This window comes from Suillus discolor (assembly GCF_016758755.1).
Source record: "Suillus discolor strain FC423 chromosome Unknown F5147scaffold_4, whole genome shotgun sequence".
Taxonomy (NCBI): Eukaryota; Fungi; Basidiomycota; class Agaricomycetes; order Boletales; family Suillaceae; genus Suillus; species Suillus discolor.
This window is the reverse complement of record NW_024541251.1, coordinates 443380-461443: the sequence shown is the minus strand read 5'-3', so window position 1 is coordinate 461443 and position 18064 is coordinate 443380. Positions and strand designations below refer to the sequence as shown.

Sequence of the window (18064 nt, the reverse complement as noted above, 5' to 3'; positions counted from 1 at the left end):
TTCCACGAGGTACCACCGGTACGCGTCGTTGGTGAATTAAGGGCGAACGGTATCGGTTACTCAAAAAAGTGTTTGAAGTGGCCGATGCTGTGCTGTCACGGGTCTTAGCTTCAACTTGAAATTTGTCACAAGGCGGCGCCAACATGCTAGACCCGTTATAAATGCTTTTCATCGTTTAGTGCATCGTTCAGCGCTCAGCGCTCAGCACCGATAACCTAAGGTTCGTGTGTGCGCCTTATCAGCACTAACCGCGGTCACACGTGCCGCCGTAAAGGACGCAAATTGGTGGGCGTCTATGTATAATCGAGATCAACGACGGCTCATCGGAATAAGTTGAAACCGTTCGGAAATTAGGCTCTTGACGTTGAAAAACGGCGTACCTCCCTGTAACTTCTCCTCCCAACTTTCCCCTTCAGTCCTACAATTAATGGGCTCCATCGCCTCTCCTTCCGATACTCCTTCAATCGAACTTTTATTCCTTGGAACAGGCACTTCCTCCTCGATCCCTCACCTGGACTGCCTGACTGCTCCGGCCAATAGAAAGCCCTGTTTGACCTGCCTCTCTACGCTGACTCCAGAAGGAAAAAAGAATATCAGGCGAAATACATCCGCGGCTCTTCGCATATCAGGCAAGGACGGCAAGACAACGTAAGTCCACATCATTGACTTTTCTTTCTGATCCCAAAATTACGGACTTGAACTAGAACTGTGGTCATCGATGTGGGCAAAAACTTTCAAGCTGCGGCGGTGGAGTGGTTCCCAAAGTATGGATTGAGGGAGATTGACGCTGTTATCATCACCCATGCACATGCTGATGGTCGGATTTGCTTATTTGAGATGGACGATGATGCTGATTGTCTTGATAGCCATGAACGGCTTGGATGATCTCCGAGGTAAGGACAGGAATAACTCTGGCATAGCATTGCACGTTCACCATTACATCAGGATGGACGCTCGGAGGTGCCATCCAAACTCACATCGATATATATGTTTCTCAGTCCACGTTTCGCGAAGTTCAAAGATCTTTCCCTTATTTGGTCTCCAAAGAATTCGCATCTGGGGGAGGTGATGTAAGTTTTTCTTTCGTTAACTCGGACATCTATTTGATATATGCAATGCCCCGGAAAACAGGTGCCGGATTTTGAATGGCACATCATAGAAGATAAAGTCCCATTTGAAATCAAGGATACGGGTGTCCAGATTACCCCATTCATAGGTTGGTTAATGCTGTGATAGAGGTCTATTCTCGATTGACTAAACTGGTACCTTAGTCCACCATGGCAGGGTGTTTACCACAGATCCTCCGCCGGCCTTTGCACCGACACCATACGCAACTCAGCCAACAACTCCCAACTTGTCAGGAAGGTCATCCCCCATAAGATCGCTGTCAGGTGCCTGCTGCAGGAACGCACCACCCAAAATTAACCCCTACTTGTGCTTTGGGTTTTTGATTCAGGACAGCATCATCTACATTTCTGACGTATCTTTGATACCTGATGATACTTGGGCTCTCCTAGAGTCGGTCAAGAGACCGATGCCAGTGTTGGTGCTCGACTGCTTGCGGCTGAGGTCTCATACGTCACATATGGGTGTCCAGGAAGCAGTAGCTTCGGTGCGAAGGTTGAATCCCAGCCGAACCTATTTGACTGGGTTCAGCCATGACATTTCTCATGATGAATATGTAACCATTGGCAGGGCCGCGGGGGCAGAGGGCCCTAACTTAGATACAACTCGCATGAGCGTCATGGAGCGTCGGGGGACGGAGATGATTCGAGAAGGGAAACCCGTGTGGATTCGGCCATCCCATGATGGATTGAGGGTATTTGTATCTAGTGATGATTCGGTCATTGACGAGACATACGACTGAACAGGAAGTTGTTCTTGTATTACCATTCCCCTTGAATCTTGATTTTGACGTATATCTTTAAATGTACCGTAGAATTCGGGGTCCTGGCGGCCGTTAACGGAATAGGACTTACTTACGTGATACAATCCTGTTCAATTGATTATTGCCCTTCCACCCACACATCAATCTTCTAGGCCTGCAGTAGCTGCCCTGTCCGCTCTCTCGTTCTGCTCTTCTAAACCGACTTGAATTGAAACCAGTCGTACCGGGGTCGTTGACAATGAAGTTCTTTTCTCAATCCTTCTTGTACGAGTGAGTAGTTTTTCATCACAGTCAGGTTTGTCACTCATATGCTCAAAAACCTGCAGCGATCCCTGGTCCATTGTCTCTCTCGCCTTCTTTTTACGCTATCCCAATCCATACGCAGCTCATGTCATTTCGTGCGATATCATTGACAGGCACCAGACAGAGTCGGGCTCCTTATTGACAACAAGGCTCATCTTGAAAAGGGGAGCTTTGCCAAGATGGGCTCCCCAAGGTATTATCTCAAGGGCTGAGTCATGGGTTATTGAGGAGAGCGAAGTGGATCCCTTTGGAAAGTTTGTTCGGTGCAGGACCAAAAACCTTGATCATGTCAAGGTTATGCAAATCGAGGAAACTCAACTGTTCGAGCAAAATGAAGACGGGTACGTGTCACTTATCTTACACACACGAGTCGCACTAACGGCTTTCTCGAGCAGCCGTACTATGCAGACGACTGAGGCATACATCACCTCCAAGTTCGGCTGGGGAATGACAAAACGAATCGAGAGCCATGGACTAGCTCGGTTCAAGGCTCACGTTCAAAGAGTTAGCTTGTTTTGCTGTCTTTCTTCATTATTGGTCGTCTGATCTCCTCGTAGTCTCGGCAGGGTGTCTCCCTTATCCTTGACCTAATTCGCCAGGCTCGACTGCAGCCTATGGCGTTAAGCTCGTATATAACACATCTCCACTCAGAACATTCTTTCGCTTCTACGGATACTCCGACTTCATCCCACAGCTCAGACAATACTGGTCATGCGCCAGAGGAGTATTCTTCGCCCACGACTGAAAACACTTGGTTGGGCAAAATATGGGGCAGTAGGTGATCGGTCTGAAGTCCATTCTTACTTACTTGCTTCCACCTTGACATAATTTGGTTTTAGTTTTACGTGTTGCACTCATTGTATCATTAGTGGCATCTAGTACCCTCACAAATGTTGTTCACAGATATGTGCGTGCTGCGTAAGTTGTACATGTGTGTAAGTATGTGAGTGTGCATGTAAGGCGTGTAAGAGACGAACTGTTTTTCACATCGGCCGCAATGATGTCGTTCCAACTTACCGCTCGCCTAAATCATTGATCCCTTCTTTGTACTGTGGACGTTTATTGATTTCGTCATTCACCCTTTCGAGTCCAAATTCGCGCTCGGTGATACAGGTAGTAACCAATGTACTTTCCTACCTCAGCGGCAAGGCAGTTGTTGACTGTTCCTGCTCTACCTGATGTCACCCCCGAACCTGTACTCTGCTTCGAAGCTAGCCCGCGCAAGTCCCTCTTCTGCTTACTCACAAGGAGTTCTTTGACCGTTTGGCGCGTTCGAGTACGTAGGTTTTAGTATTATCACGTTCTGCAACTCAGCGCAATCCATGTCCATGTCTTATAGCCTTCTGCCCCGCTGGCCCACATCTCGAGGGGAGAAACCTCTCTCTTAGAACATGGCGATAATACGGCGGTGACTTGGTCACCAGACGGGAGTAGGATCGTTATTCAGGTCTGCTCTTATTTCTAACTGAGCGGTCGACTATCCTGCAGACATTGATTTCGTGGACATAGACTACGATGTCGTATTTGATCCTGGTCACGGTCGATTATGTTCCAGATGCATCGGTATACCAGCCATCACACATGGGTCCGAGTGTGCAGCGCAACTTCCTGCCAGGTCCAGGAGAGGGCATACCACTGCAGTCACTAAGCCTCGCACTCGAAGGTGTGATATGTACCGAGGGGCAGGTTCTCAGGTCGGCTCAAGCAATTCATATTGATGTATTTGACTGAAAGTTTCTTCAGCGTTTCACCACGCAAAAACTGTATCATCTTTTCAACTAGTTCCCCGCCTTCTGTACAACGCATACCATGGCCAGTATACGACGAATCAGACATCGAAGAGCAGACAGCGCGCAGGTCGCTTATGGGTCATGACACTTGGATTTTGAATGACCATGAGTTGCCTTGGCTTTTAGACCCTGATGGTAGGTCCCTGGTTGGCTGGCGTCCTTGACGGCACTTACGAGGGCCGAAGTTACCGTCACGAAGCTCCTTGAACACTCTATATCGGGGGTGGAAACCTGGATCACTTCTGACGGGAGAGCATATTTTGTCCGTTTGCAAGAAAGTAGGTATTCAGAAAACGTTTCAGAGCTTGACGAGGAGGAGACTGAAAAAGTGGGTTGCCCTGTTCTACCACTGCTCAAGTTCTTAACACAGCTTCTGCCCCAGAGTTCAACATCGAACCTAGCTAACGGAACATCAATTGACAGTTCTGGCTCGCAGCCGCACTACCATTGGGAAGGCACGTGTATCCACGACTTTGACGTACCCCGTTGGGTGCAAAAGCAGCGAAGTACCGATGACGGCAGCGGTCAGTCGTCGTCAACCTACATTGAACCTCGTCGGGCAATGGCAATAGCTGTCAACACGAGATTTTCGCTCGTTGCAGTTGGTACTCAAAAGTTTGCAGAATCCCTCTTATTCGGTTCTTCCAACTAATTCCTCTGATTAGTGGCTCCATCGAGTTTACAAGTTTTCCGACTCCGGATGAGCCTACACCCATTCCAAAGGTTGTCGATATACCAAACCCGTATAACCGTCTGAGTGGTTCTGTGACTGCGATGGAGTGGAGTTCGGATGGTTATGTGCTAGCTGTGGGGTGGACACATGGCTGGGCAATATTCAGCGTGGGTGGACGATGCCTTGCATCCAGCTTTGGCGTCGAAGATCACATTGATGGCGACCGGTGAGTTCGTGACTTGACGGGATGCCAGGGTACTTACATTCTGCCTTAGGTTTCAAGATACCTTCATGCACGCGGTCGAGAACCTTGTCAGTATGAGCTGCTATCCACTTTGAGGCCCTCTGATTTTCAACTTTGACAGTTCTGGGCACCAGGAAACTTCGAGCTAGTTGTCCTAACACCCTCCGGAATAAGTGAGTTTGTTCTGCCTGCGATACCAAAATCTCACGCGATAACCATAGAACCGGACGGCCAAGTTTTTGTTTTGCCATTTGCCAAAAGCGCAACGACATGTCAACATTCTCCGGTGAGTTCACGTTATTACTCGACGATACAAGGTTTATCATACAATGAGCAGGATAACACTCGTTACGCGTTTCTGCAAATGGACGATCGAGCGCTAGTGTATCGAGGCGCTGAGCAACCCGACATGAGCGTCATTAACCCAGAGTCAGATGTGTGGCAACACATCAAAGTCAGTATCCCAACAATCACATACATATAGTTAAACTTACGTATGGCAGATACCTCAATCCTACCTGGCAACAAATTGGCCCATAAAATACTCGGCACTCAGCAGTGATGGGCGACTGATTGCTATTGCCGGAAGGCGGGGTCTGGTACATTACAGCTCGACCTCGGGCAGATGGAAAATATTCTCGAACATCGTTCAAGAGCAGGCATTTACGGTGAAAGGAGGACTTCTGTGGTTCCATCATGTTCTGATTGTTGCAGTGGAAATTTCTAAGTCGTATCAGGTTCGTCCAAGCGCTCGCTTCCATGTGGAATCCAATTGACTGTACCTCATCAGATACGGCTCTACTCCAGAGACATGGAACTCAGCAATCAAAATGTGCTTCACCGCGAAGTCCTAATGTCGCCAGTAGTCATCTTATCGTTGGTTGACAATTCACTACTGGTCTATACTGCCGACAACATGCTTAGCCACTATTTGATCATACCAACTGCTGACACAATCGAACTGCATTTGTGCGGAAGTATCACATTTGACGGAATCATTGCCTCACCTAGCGCAGTGAGGGCATTGAGCTGGATGATCCCGAATACTCAGAAACGTACGTTCATCGACTTCCAAAACACTACTTACTCATCTTTCGTATCCAGGGCTCGGTGACCCTGTGGATGACCTCGCAGTCGCCACTGTATTAATGGTGGTTGGTGGTCAGTTGGTGTTATTGCGTCCCAGAACGGTGCGCTGTGATGAAACATCAACGCAGCAGATTATTAACTTTGCCTTCAAGTCGGGTACCCAGGAGGTGAATTACGACATGCAAATCTTCGCAGAACGCATCGAATTCTGTTGGATACATCTCCGTGGTATTGGTGCACTCGAGAATTCACTCTGGGGTTACGATGGACAGAACATGCGAGTTTGGCTGAATGCACTTGCAATTGAGTCGTCCGGATCTGCCGATGAACCTTCAAGCGTCAAGGAAAGTGTGAGCATACCATTAGACTTCTATCCGTTGTGTGCGTGTGTATTCCTCGTATGTGTTGGGGTCCTGTGATATGCTGATGGACAAGCAGCTGTTCTCATGGACAAGGGAATCATCATCGGCGCGGAGCATGAGGCCGCAACGAGAATGAACCTCTCATTTGTAATGTTCAGACATGCCACAAGTGTGAGTTTCTTCTCTGACTACTCGTATCTGTACTTACCTGTTTTAAGTCCCATCTTTTTCTGCACCACGTCCTCCGTTATCATCTGGAATCCGGGCAAGTGAAGGAGGCAGTGACGCTGGCCAAACACTATCAGCATCTAGTCTTCTTCGCACATGCATTAGAAATACTGCTACATACGGTCGTGGAATCTGAGTGCGCAGTAGACTCAGAAGATCCTTCGACAAGCGCGTCGCCTGAGTCTGGTACACTCACGGCAGTGATAGAGTTTCTTGATCACTTCGACGCCTCCTTGGACGTCGTTGTCGGATGTGCTCGGAAAACTGAAATGACCAGATGGAAGCGTCTCTTTAGCATTGTTGGGAACCCACATGCACTCTTTGAGGTGAGATACAGTTAAGTTTCGTAGAACGGAATCCCGCTAACTTATCGTAACAGACGTGTTTGGCGTCCAAACGGCTGAAGACAGCAGGTTCATATTTATTGGTGCTGCATAATCTTGAGCAGCTCGATGAAAACAATAAAGATGCCGTCCGCTTGCTGAAATGTGCTGTGAAAGCGCAGGACTGGCAACTTTGTCGGGAACTCTTGCGCTTCTTGCATTCCATCGATGATACTGGAAAGGCGCTCAGGCATGCCTTGTCGGAGACATCTCTGGTGGCCCGGAAAGGCGTCATGGTATCTTAGGTTGTGATTTTCAGTAGTCATGGGAGTAGGTCGTTCGAACTTCGTAGTACCACGTGTAGCGTGTACAACCACAGAAGTTTTCAAGGATCGCAATCTATGACACATCGTATACCCTCTGCGATTATCTTAGGCCCCGGCGCCATTCATTCAGTACTAGTCCGAGTTAATCACGGTTTAGCGCTTTGTGACGATAATCACCATCACCTGTACTGTCAGGCAGTACTAATACGGCCGCCGGCGTAACGGTACTTTACTGCTTTCGAGTCAAGGCTCGGAACTCGATACTAGTGCCTAAGCGTTCTGACTTTGTCTGATGGCGAGAAGGGTACTTTTTCGCTCCATAAGGTCCCTAACCCATGTTTTACAGGGATCGCGTGCCATGTCTACAGACGTCGTGTCGATCTCTTACCAAACACTTGTATCTTCACCCTCGTCCCTAGAGACATCTATCGGTGAGTCATGTATAACATCGTATGCCGCTATACCAATACTAATCCTTTCTCTTACAAGAGGAGGCATTTGGATCGCATCCTCAGGCTCTCGGGCTTATACTTGTGAAAGATCTTCCGCCTGTCTACCCTGTCTACAGAGAAAGATTGCTCAAGCTTGCATACAAATTCGCTCATCTGGACGAGGACGTAAGGGAGAGATATGTGGACCCTGGGAGTATATACAGGTGGGTCAAGTTTGCACTTGCTCAGGTAGCAAGGTTTTTGACTCCGGCCTGAAGCTACGGATGGTCGCATGGGAAAGTCAGTGTTACGAAGGCTGAAAGATGTTGATTAATGAACTGGATTGACTGATGCCGCCCCTCAGGAAATCATGAATGGACGACCAGGCATGTATACCGCCTATTGGCTGGACACCTGCTTACCTTGGAACTAGATACGCTGAAAGGGTCTTACTACGCCAACCCCGTGGTAGATGTTCCTGACGTCAGCCCCGCTGTAAAAGCTGCGTATCCACCAATCTACGGCGATAACGTTTGTGTGTATTCTTCTTTTTACTATGGTATATTGAACACTAAATATTACCAAGGGCCCGACAAGAACCAAAGCGGTATAGAAGGTTTTGAAGAAGCCTTCAAGAATCTGGGAAGGTTCGTTTTCGATGTTGGGTGTCAACTCGCGGGCGCCTGCCAGCCCTTTGGTCAGTATATGTAACAGAGCGTCGCTGCGAACAACTACTGACGAGGATCTTAGTCTCCAAATATTTGACAGACGTGTCTTTATCCGTTCCAGAACTCATCAGCACACAAACCGCTAAAGCTCGCCTTCTGCACTACTTCCCTCCTTCGGAAAATAGCCCCACCACTGAGGATGAGCCCATCGACAGCTGGTGCGGCTTTCATAAAGATCATTCACTCCTGACAGGGTTGTGTTCAGTAAGTACATGCCTGAGTGCATAAATGTAATGTGTAAAGTTTTGAATGCTGTGCTTTAGGCTATATTCCTTCGCGAACAAGCAGGATTGGAGCCTACTATTGTTCCTTCACCTTCTCCAACGTCCGGCTTGTATATCAGAACCCGAGGCGGAGATCTGACAAAGGTTTCAATTCCTCCAGACTGCCTTGCCTTCCAAACCGGCGAGGCCTTGGAGCTAGTCACTGCTGGAAAGTTACGGGCGACACCTCATTGTGTGCGGGTTGGGCAAACACAAGTTGGAGCAAAGATATCGCGAGAGACGTTTGCTCTCTTCATGCAGCCCGATACCCACCAACGTATCTCTGAAAGTGATACCTTCGGGTCATTTAGCAAGAAGGTGCTGGAGGAGCACTATGAAGAAGCCAGGGTAATATGATCCACGTATTATATCTAAGTATCTAACAGCCCGAGCGACCGAGAAATGTGCGTTGTACAATGAGACGAGTGATACAGTAAACTAGATAAATTACAGTCAACTTAAAGTTGTGGTCCTGTGGATTGGCGATGAGGGGTGAGCGCATCTGGTAGCACAGACATAACGGCAGCCGCAAGACTGCTACGTTTGAAGGTCGAGGACCGGTCAAGCTTGCCATCGCTCACTCTGCCTGAACCGGGGGGGTTCTTGTCGTCGCCATCAGAAATTACACTCCAGTCTTCGCTGACTCGGCGTGAATCTACGGAAGTCCGGGAACCAGAACCGGAACGCTCCAGAGTAGATTGCGAGGGCACGATATTCTGCTCATTGCGGACGGCGCCTTCGACATCATGCGCAGCCTCAGATTCATTGGGTGCCCGTTTGATCAATGAACGAGCATATTCAAGATCACGGTAGATGGCCTCAATTGCAGTCGCAACACCATTCTCCTAAACTTGAGTTAGAAATGTCGGCAAGTCTTAATCAAATTGACTTACAGCGCGTATTTGTTCTCCAACTAGTTTCGCCCTCTCAATTTGTCTGACGTCTGTAGTCGCAGAGATGAGCGCCTCAGTCAAGCTCTCCGCAGTCAACTTGCGGACACCCGTTCCTATGCCAAGGGCTTCAACACGATCAGCGGAGAAAAACTGATCTCCAAAGAAAGGTTTAACGATGGTTGGTATGCCAGCTATAGGAAATGCATCAGACCGGCAAAAAAATTAATAGCATACTGACCCCTTAAACTTGCGCCAGTAGTTCCAGCACCACCGTGATGACATGCAGCATCAATGCGCTGGAACAACCAATCATGAGGGATGGAGTTAATCGGATAAATCTGTTCGGGTAATGGTTCCTCAGGTTCGGATGCTTCCGAAGGCTTCGTATGCAATCGATCGGACCAGCCCTTGGAGAGAATTGCATATACACCACTGCGTAAAACAGCCTCTATCACGCAATGGGTCATTGCCACCGGGTCTGAGACAACGATGCTGCCAAAGCCAATATAGACGACTTTCTTTCCAGCTTCATGAGCTGAATCGATAAACAGAAGGAGATCGGGTGGTGGAGTCCATTTTTTGGCACCCACTTCTGCATCGTCGAGGAACCAATAACCTGATGATAATTTGAGATAAACAGTCGTCATGCTAGATGAACTCGAGCATACCAGTGATGCGGATCCACTCAGGCCAATCTAAAGGAGGGGGCACAAGCGTAGGACTGAAATTGTACAGAAAAGGTATCTTGTGAATCTGCATACGATCAAGGCTGGTATTGCCTATATGCAGAGTATTACGTCGCCAACGGTTTACTTGCCCTGAGATAGCACGCCAAAATACTTGATCGAACATAACGTAAGTCTAGCACATTGCTGTCGTCAATCCAAGTGATGAACGAATACTGTTTCAACGAACCATATAGTTATACCCACCACCCATCTGGAAGAATTATCATGAGCTCCAGTCTGGTGCAGTGATGTCTCACCAACCTTGTGTTCTGGAACAGCGAAGGCATGTGGGTATGCCCTAGTACGTGTCCAAGTCATCGTGAAAGCTCTAAAATAGGGTATCTTGAGTGCCTCTGCAATATGAATCCCAGCCATGGCACTGGGACTTTCAATTAGGATGTCTGTGCCTTGACATGCTTCCCATGCAGTCTTCAAAAGGTCATCAATCCACCCGCGGAACTGGTAGGATGTAAGATCGGTGTGTACTCATACGGCATAAACACACCTTTGACATGCCTTCCTTGAGGAATGCCACAGTAAATGTGCCATTCTCAACACAGATGCGCATAAGTTCTGCTGGATCTCCACCAACATAGCCGAACTCAATTCCATACTGCCAGGTGTGTCAATGATGTGCCACTCAAAGAGGTGGGGGACTAACAGCTTCTATCCATTCACGGAATTCGCCATGTGTTGCAATTTTGACTCGATGACCATCTTCCATGAGGCCTTTCGCCAGAGCTATGTAAGGTTGTACATCTCCTCTCGAGCCGATCGTCAGGAAGGTGAAATGTAAGGATTCCTTGGGCTTGAACGTCAGGAATGTCGACGAGGAAGAGGTGAACATGACTGCTGGGAGTGATTCAGACATGTTTTCGGGTGGAAGGGCGGGATCTGAGTCTGAGGGATTGTCAGGCTCGAACTCCTCCAAGATGAGTGCATCCTTTTTCCCCTGACTGAGAACCGGGACATCTCCCGCACTCCCACGCTTCCTGGCCTCTTCCATTTGCTGTTCCAGAATACCGACGAATGCTTTTCGGCGGTCATCGAAGCCAAATTCAAAAAAGAGTTCCTCATGGCCTTTGATAACAACTGTGAGACCGTAGTGGCCGAACCGAGTAGCCTTGGTCTTCTCGACACTCAAAATATCTCGAATAGGAAGAATCATCTAGGAAAGTGTGTTATGAGGGGTAGACCCCTAAGATTCAAGAATTACGTACCCGAGTCTTGGAAGAAAGAGGGCCAGTCGACTTGAAACAGAAATAGTTGATCGAGACATACAGCCGGCCAGGTACTGGCAAAAGACGGAATATATATCCAGTAAAATCTAAAAGATGCTTAACAGCAAAACATGGGATGAAAGGAATACACATACAGCCTAACAAGATCTCCTTCTCGTCAAAGGCAAATGCAATCCTGAATTTCTCAGTAGCTTCCGGATCGACGGAAGCTCCTGGTGTCTCAAGAACACTGTATCCAAGATCACCTTGGGCACTTCCCGAGCTCCGCCGGGTTGCTGATTCTGCATTTGATGGGACAGAATATACTTCACTTATGCCGCCTCCACTGGGAGAGGCACTAAGCGAAGACGCATTCGAGGTAGAGGTGCCGAGGCGACCACGGGGGACCTTGAGCCAAGAGGGTACTCCCACGTTCCATGGAACACTTGATGGGACGGACTTCGTGGATGGACTAGAAGCCAGATCACCCACAGACGTGGAAGGAGGATAAGTGTGGTCCGTAGGAGTAGCAATTGTGTATGCTTTGGAAAGGGCATGAAGCGCCCTATTTGAGTCTGGGGAAGATATCGAATTAGGCGAAGTTGTGATGGGTACCAGTGAAGAACCTGAGCTCTTAGTTATGTGAGTGTAGTCATCAGACGCTTCGGTAGGTTCGGGAGCCCCTGATGAATTGTTCATGCGCCCTAAAGATGCGGGAAGCGAGTCGTGGAATGGTCGCAGGAGAGACGATAATCTGAAAGAGGAGCCAAAACGTGTGTCTGGTGTTGGAAGGCTCTTAGTACGATCCATACCATGAATGGCAGAAGGCGGGCGGGTGGAGGTGGTGTCCAAGACCGTCAGAGGCGACCTGGTGACCGATGAACGATGTGAACGCACAGCATCGCGAATATGTTCCAACGCGACCGGCAAGTCCTGGAAGTAGGCGAAGAAATACGAGTCCACTGTATAATGCTCCTGCTCTTTGTCAAACACTTTGACCTCGATGGTCTCGCTGAAGTCTATCGCTGAAGACTTCTCGACATCAAGGACAGACGAGTAAGGGATTGCGATCTGCAAGAGCCAACATGTTAATACGTAAACAAGTAAATACTATCAACCTGCCTTAACAGTGTCACCCATATTTTGTGCCTTGAAGATGACTTTCTTTATGGCCTTTACCCATTCCTCCCGACTAGGAACTGAGTCGGCTGACATGAGAACAGTCTTCTGGTTGGTTCGGAGACGTATCTCCTTCTCTCCGGATGGATCACAAGATATCGCATAACGAAGGTCCACTATACCATTTATGAAATAAGGGTCCTAATGAGGCATGAGATAGCGATGTCTCAGAATTTGTTTCACCCACCGAAGAAGAGTGATACCAAGAGAGGGCATCGTTCTTGAGCACGAACCAGTGCTTTGTCCACCGCTTAGTATGGTTAGCCCTCTTGCTGAGCGTCCCTGACTTGAGTATTTGATCCTACAGAGATTATAAAAGCACGCCCGACGTGTTTGCATAGATTTCTTACCTCTCGGGTGGGCATATGCGCAAAGAAGCACAAATGAGAGTTCGTGAGGTACATATATCCCTGTAATACTATGCGTGGCGTTAGAATCACATACCAAAGCGTAAAACAAACTGCCTTACAGACAGACCGAAGCAACCAGCAAGGCATTTCTGTGATTGGTTGAACATCGTGAGTAGCACCAATGAATGAGATACTCGCCGGCTAGAACTTCGTCGATGGCATTCAATTCAAATATCTCCTTTAACTTCTCGGCTAGGCGCGCCCTCCTCCCGACTTTGACGGTCGTGATACTCCCAGCATAGCTAGTCCTACGTCTCATATGCACCCCAGGTCGGAAGACCGTCGACAACTCCGGCATAACATGTTCTGGTTTTGGTAAATCTGCGGGGCGCGGAGTGGTAGCTTCAAAGTCCTCGGCATCGGCATCCTCTTCGGAGAGACCAGTGACGTCCAAATCTCCGTCGGATGATTCATGTTCTTCCTCTGGCAATGGCAACGCAGTGCGTGATGATAAGGATGCTTCCGTTCTCCTCGAACGCGCAACAGGACGATAAATAGCGTGAATAGAAGAAGCCATAGGCAATGCTAGAACGAAATGTCAGAGAAGAAAATCAATGCGGGAGATCACAAACCTCCGGAATCTTCGTCGCTATCCTCATCATCGTGTGGCGTTATGACGTTAGTATGATCATCGTCCTGATCAGAAACATCTGCCCATGGAATAGCTTGTAGAGCTTGAATCAGAGTTTGAGTTCCAGCACGCATCTAAAACACGTGATTTGTCAATTGAATTACGCGTCACAGGGAATGGTCGTACAGAGCCTGTCCCTCGGAACGCCTGCAATGAGGGCCTATTACGGAGTGGAGAGGGTGAACGAGGTCTGATAAAAGGCGAGTCATCCTGTATAGCATTTGACAATTGGGCTTCTGTGTCGGTGTTTCCATTGGAAAGTACCAGTTTAGGCATCTGCAAGTTACTAGACACAATGGCTACAGGGTAGCGTCTGTTAATTTCTTTACGAAGAAAAGGAACATCGATTGTTACCTTCAGTTTGATCCGACTGCTCTTTGGCCTTGCTTTTGCGACTCAGACTGAACACACGCCTGTGCTCTCCGCCGTATCTAGGCGAACTTGGTGACTGAGCTATACTACCGATACTCTTTCCGAAATCCTTGGTTCTGAGCGCCAGACGTTTCGCGCGACTTTGTGGAGATGACGAAGAGTCCTCGTCTTGTTCAACCTGGTCTGGTAAACGGGGATCTTGGGGTGAAAATTCACTATCCTGAGGACTTGGTACTGCTGTATTACGAGCAAGGGGCTTCCAAGGGGGCGATTTGGACATGCTGGCTGGCTGGCTCTGCTCAAGGTAAGATAGTGAAGTGAGCCGAACGTAGATATCAGCGCCAGACTTGGCGATTATTCCCTATTTGGATAAGCAGTCAAATTGTGGTGGCAAGTGGCAGCTCAATTATTCGTGGGAAAATAGAATGCAGACCTTCAAGATATTAAAGTCGCGTGTATTCAATGCTGCAAGCGAACTTGGTTGATGCTAAGTCGTGAAGTTTTACACCCCGTTATACCTTGTTTCATTCATCTCTAGAAGCTATCGGAACATTGAAAATGAGAGGAGAATACTGCATTGGAGGCGCATCCCTGCTTTCGTGAGCATATTTCTTTCCGCTTCCGCTTCCGACTTACCTTGGCCACAGATTCGTTGCACTATTGCTATTAATCTTTGTCCATGTAAGTATGTCTCTTCATCGTCCTTTGCCATTCTAATGTTGTCACTTCTGTTAGGTTGGGCAAATAAATACCTCACTTGTTCCACATGGAATCGCAATGGTGATTGGTTCGCGGTCATAACTGTGGGTCCGAAACTTTTCTGATCACACCGTCTAGGCAAAAATCAACACTTCAGGGTTCGGGTTAGCGCCCCAAATAATTTATTTAGCCAATATGCTAATAAGACCACAGCCAGGCACTGAGTGATGCCATCCTTGATTCGGATCAAGGCATGTACACCACCAATTATACATCACCGCTCGGCCAGCAGAATGGGCTGAGGCAAATCTACGAGTTCGGCCTCTATTCCTATTGTGCATACGTTAACAGCTCTGCTGGAACATGCACCAATCACACCATTGCCGACAAATTCGAGCCTTTCATTGCGATAACGTCCGATATGCTTGCCAACTACTCACAATATTGTGATACAATGTTTGCTAACACGACGTTCATCAACTCATCCTATCTGGGTTATAATTCTCGCGTTGCATACTACTTCATCCTCATTGGAACTATATTTGCAGCCATGGCATTGTTCACGTAAGGTCCACCTCGATTCTCATGCACCACACTTAAGGCCTGCCTACAGTGGTGTCTTAAGAAAGGCACTCCCGTTCGTTATTTCAACGGCTTCATCGATAATTGCTGCGATATCCATTCTCATTGGCGCTGCCATCTGGACATCGATCGTCAAAAAGTGCGAAGGCATCAATACCCTGGACCTTCTACCACTCAGTGGCGGCGTTGTATCACTCAATGGCGTTGTATCAGGGATGATTGTGTCCTATGGGAATGGAATATACCTTACGTGGGCGGCCTTCGCCTGTTTGGCCGCAGCTGCAGTACCATACATGGTTAGGTATGGTTCTATTGTTCCATCAATTTGTTCAAAACGGCGTAACTTATCACTCAACCAGCTGTTGCACATTCCGAGGATGAGTGTTTGATGCTGGCCATCACCCACAGACTTCAGCGGTGGACTTTCATGATAAGCGATAACCTATCACGATCAACGATGTGACTCCCCTCGTGGGACTCATCAATGAGGACATTTAGACTATACATGTATTATTATTCAATTTATGTTGAAATGAAAGTGGCGCAGTTGTTGATGCTCCTTTGCTTCAAGTAAGGTCTATTGTAAAAACAAATCACAATTGCCTTCACGGGAGAAGTGACGCATGTCATTGTTACATACTAGAACTTTGATCGTCCATGCAACAAAAAATTATTAGCCCACCGCGAGGGTCGAACTCGCAGCCTTCAGATCGCCTAGTCATAAGAGTCTGACGCTCTATCCGATTGAGCTAGGCGGGCGATGACATCTTTCGCAATCCCACGGACTTGAGCAGCACCTGGACCATCCCGACGGAACGGACAAAGATGACCCCCGAGGGTGCGGGAATCACTTTGGTACACGCGCCGGTAGCAACGGATGACAGGTAAGCTTTGATGAGTTGCTAGTCAGGGGCAACCTAAGCTGTGCATCAACCATGGTGGATTAACTTTCTTAAGGATTCCAGGCGACCCGGCGTCAACTCGCACATACCTTCGGAACTTTTCGGTAGCAGACCGTGACTGTGAGCCCTTCAACATACCGTACAACCTCCTAAAGCTTTAAAGACGCAAGTGTCCGCTTCTTCTATGAAGCAAGCGAAACATGCAAAATCATTCACATAAAGATGCTGTGCGTCCCGACGTGGTTGCGATCGTTGGTTGCATTCGAGTCTGCACGGAGATCAAGATGCGGGCGCAAGCGCACATACTAGTACAAGTCAGCGGTTGCGCTCCGACGGGACGTGAGACAATTGTTTGTCATTCGTTCCAGATAGAAATTTCTTAAATAGGCTGTGAAGGGTGAGAATGAGGCTGATGTAATGATGGGTTATAAGCCGTCTGCTTGCGTGGTCCGCAGCAAGAATTCGCCCCCTCTTGTTTAACCTGACTCGATTGAACACTCTACGACTTCGCAATAAAATCATTGCGCAGTATCAGATTCCCCAATGGCAGCAGACTCACAAGCCGACGATTTCTATTCTTCCTTTGAGCCCTATGGTTCTGAATTCACAAAGCAAGGTGGTGGCCTTGACTTCGCTTCATTTCACTCGCCTTCAGACATCCTCGCACCCCATCCCGATCTATTCGAATTAGAACTGGATTCAAGCCTTGCGGCTTTCAACGAAGTCCAGCTCCAGCTCCTCACCGTAGATTCCAACGACGCTTACTCCTTTTTGAGATCCGATACTCCAACGTGTGGTCCTCCTTCCACGATCACCGTTTCCTCCGAGTCCACATACGACACTCTTTCCACTCACTCAGAGTCCCTCTATAACTACCCGGATTCTCCTTCCTTTTCTGCCAATTGTTCCTTTCCTTTAGACCTAGAGATGGATTTCCAGCGCGTTCGTGTCGGTGGTAGCGCTTGCTCCGACTATGGTATTAATTCCGCTGCGCAGTCCAACAATAATTCTCTTCCCATGACTGTCGACCCCAGCACTTTTGGGACCTTGCCCCTTAGCCCCCGCAGTCCTTCTGCGACTGCGCCTGCCGTAGACAATTCCTATAAGCGCACAAGCTTCTCAGACTACGGTGGCGCAACTCGCATTCCTGCGGTCCCGAAGTCCTCGACCGCAGAGTATTTCCTCAGCTATATTTCTAGCGACTCCGCCGTCGCGCCATCTAACATGTCGCAATTATCCGCATCCTCCTCCCCCCCACCTCTTGCAAGGTCACTCAGGGGCGTTGACGATCAATCCAAAGACGATCCTCGTAAGAGATACCAATGTCCTTCATGCCCCCGAGGTTGGTACCATATGTGCTTCCCTGGCTTATCGCTGATCGCTTTTGTCCTCTAGCATTTGCACGGGCTTACAACTTGAAGACGCACATGGCAACCCATGACCCAAACCGTCTCAAACCCCATGTGTGCCCTCACCGCTCATGCGGGCGGTCTTTTAGCCGCAAACATGATCTCGGTCGTCACTTGGTCAGCATCCATCGTGACGAGTCCGTGGCTTCTACACCATCTGCAGCAGTGAAGTCTATAGGTGTCGACAACGGTCACAGGAGTTGGTGTGATAGCTGTGGTAAAGGAACAGTCGGTGCCTCGTCCCAGTGCTTGTGCGCCGACATAAAATAGTTGCAAAATCCGTTGTCCTGTTTAACACTATGCGTGCGTATTGTTTTGGATTGTGTTTCCCTGTACTGACATGCGCTGTTCACAGCATGGGCGAGTATTTTTCGCCACTCGCTTCGTCGTA

At 48.4% G+C, this 18064-nt stretch overlaps 7 protein-coding genes and 1 non-coding gene across 8 annotated transcripts; 6 read left to right on the top strand and 2 right to left on the bottom strand.

Annotated features, from left to right (window-relative positions):
* Positions 1–126: 126 nt before the first annotated feature.
* F5147DRAFT_669118 (beta-lactamase-like protein) lies at positions 127–2016 on the top strand. The gene is made up of 6 exons (XM_041435428.1): positions 127–648; positions 705–817; positions 867–893; positions 946–1070; positions 1132–1216; positions 1272–2016. Exons 1-6 carry the CDS (start codon positions 428–430, stop codon positions 1865–1867), a joined length of 1167 nt encoding a protein of 388 aa, XP_041298436.1. The 5' UTR covers positions 127–427; the 3' UTR covers positions 1868–2016.
* On the top strand, positions 2017–3097 carry F5147DRAFT_603721 (PRELI-like family-domain-containing protein). Its single transcript, XM_041432286.1, has 4 exons — positions 2017–2158; positions 2215–2532; positions 2587–2695; positions 2749–3097. The coding sequence occupies exons 1-4, from the start codon at positions 2127–2129 to the stop codon at positions 2971–2973; spliced, it is 684 nt and encodes a 227-aa protein (XP_041298435.1). The 5' UTR covers positions 2017–2126; the 3' UTR covers positions 2974–3097.
* A 92-nt stretch (positions 3098–3189) lies between these two features.
* On the top strand, positions 3190–7325 carry F5147DRAFT_669114 (RIC1-domain-containing protein). The gene is made up of 18 exons (XM_041435427.1): positions 3190–3467; positions 3531–3638; positions 3701–3885; positions 3935–4116; positions 4167–4309; positions 4364–4596; positions 4647–4880; positions 4930–4966; positions 5020–5071; positions 5120–5184; positions 5236–5352; positions 5402–5635; positions 5689–5953; positions 6003–6088; positions 6140–6368; positions 6426–6520; positions 6568–6903; positions 6957–7325. Exons 1-18 carry the CDS (start codon positions 3315–3317, stop codon positions 7203–7205), a joined length of 3003 nt encoding a protein of 1000 aa, XP_041298434.1. The 5' UTR covers positions 3190–3314; the 3' UTR covers positions 7206–7325.
* Positions 7326–7584: 259 nt separating this feature from the next.
* F5147DRAFT_742634 (Clavaminate synthase-like protein) lies at positions 7585–9005 on the top strand (the record flags this gene model as incomplete). Its single annotated transcript, XM_041439553.1, has 8 exons — positions 7585–7657; positions 7716–7881; positions 7936–7957; positions 8022–8043; positions 8091–8192; positions 8244–8354; positions 8408–8589; positions 8649–9005. The coding sequence occupies 8 exons, from the start codon at positions 7585–7587 to the stop codon at positions 9003–9005; spliced, it is 1035 nt and encodes a 344-aa protein (XP_041298433.1).
* A 45-nt stretch (positions 9006–9050) lies between these two features.
* On the bottom strand, positions 9051–14404 carry F5147DRAFT_757601 (glycosyltransferase family 1 protein). Its single transcript, XM_041440381.1, has 18 exons — positions 14064–14404; positions 13836–14008; positions 13651–13783; positions 13217–13603; positions 13138–13167; positions 13019–13086; positions 12856–12969; positions 12612–12809; positions 11645–12560; positions 11490–11596; positions 10931–11437; positions 10775–10882; positions 10531–10728; positions 10457–10480; positions 10210–10402; positions 9780–10157; positions 9542–9732; positions 9051–9493 (listed from the first exon to the last, which is right to left on the bottom strand). The coding sequence occupies exons 1-18, from the start codon at positions 14359–14361 to the stop codon at positions 9107–9109; spliced, it is 4410 nt and encodes a 1469-aa protein (XP_041298432.1). The 5' UTR covers positions 14362–14404; the 3' UTR covers positions 9051–9106.
* A 115-nt stretch (positions 14405–14519) lies between these two features.
* On the top strand, positions 14520–15924 carry F5147DRAFT_669098 (uncharacterized protein). Its single transcript, XM_041435426.1, has 7 exons — positions 14520–14680; positions 14729–14762; positions 14817–14861; positions 14919–14944; positions 14994–15344; positions 15394–15663; positions 15722–15924. Exons 1-7 carry the CDS (start codon positions 14640–14642, stop codon positions 15741–15743), a joined length of 789 nt encoding a protein of 262 aa, XP_041298431.1. The 5' UTR covers positions 14520–14639; the 3' UTR covers positions 15744–15924.
* A 113-nt stretch (positions 15925–16037) lies between these two features.
* F5147DRAFT_t14 lies at positions 16038–16121 on the bottom strand. The gene has a single exon. It is a non-coding gene; the product is annotated as a tRNA-Lys (tRNA).
* Positions 16122–16684: 563 nt separating this feature from the next.
* F5147DRAFT_742630 (uncharacterized protein) lies at positions 16685–17943 on the top strand (the record flags this gene model as incomplete). The annotated part of the gene is made up of 3 exons (XM_041439552.1): positions 16685–16688; positions 16818–17606; positions 17660–17943. The coding sequence occupies 3 exons, from the start codon at positions 16685–16687 to the stop codon at positions 17941–17943; spliced, it is 1077 nt and encodes a 358-aa protein (XP_041298430.1).
* Between the last annotated feature and the right edge of the window lie 121 nt (positions 17944–18064).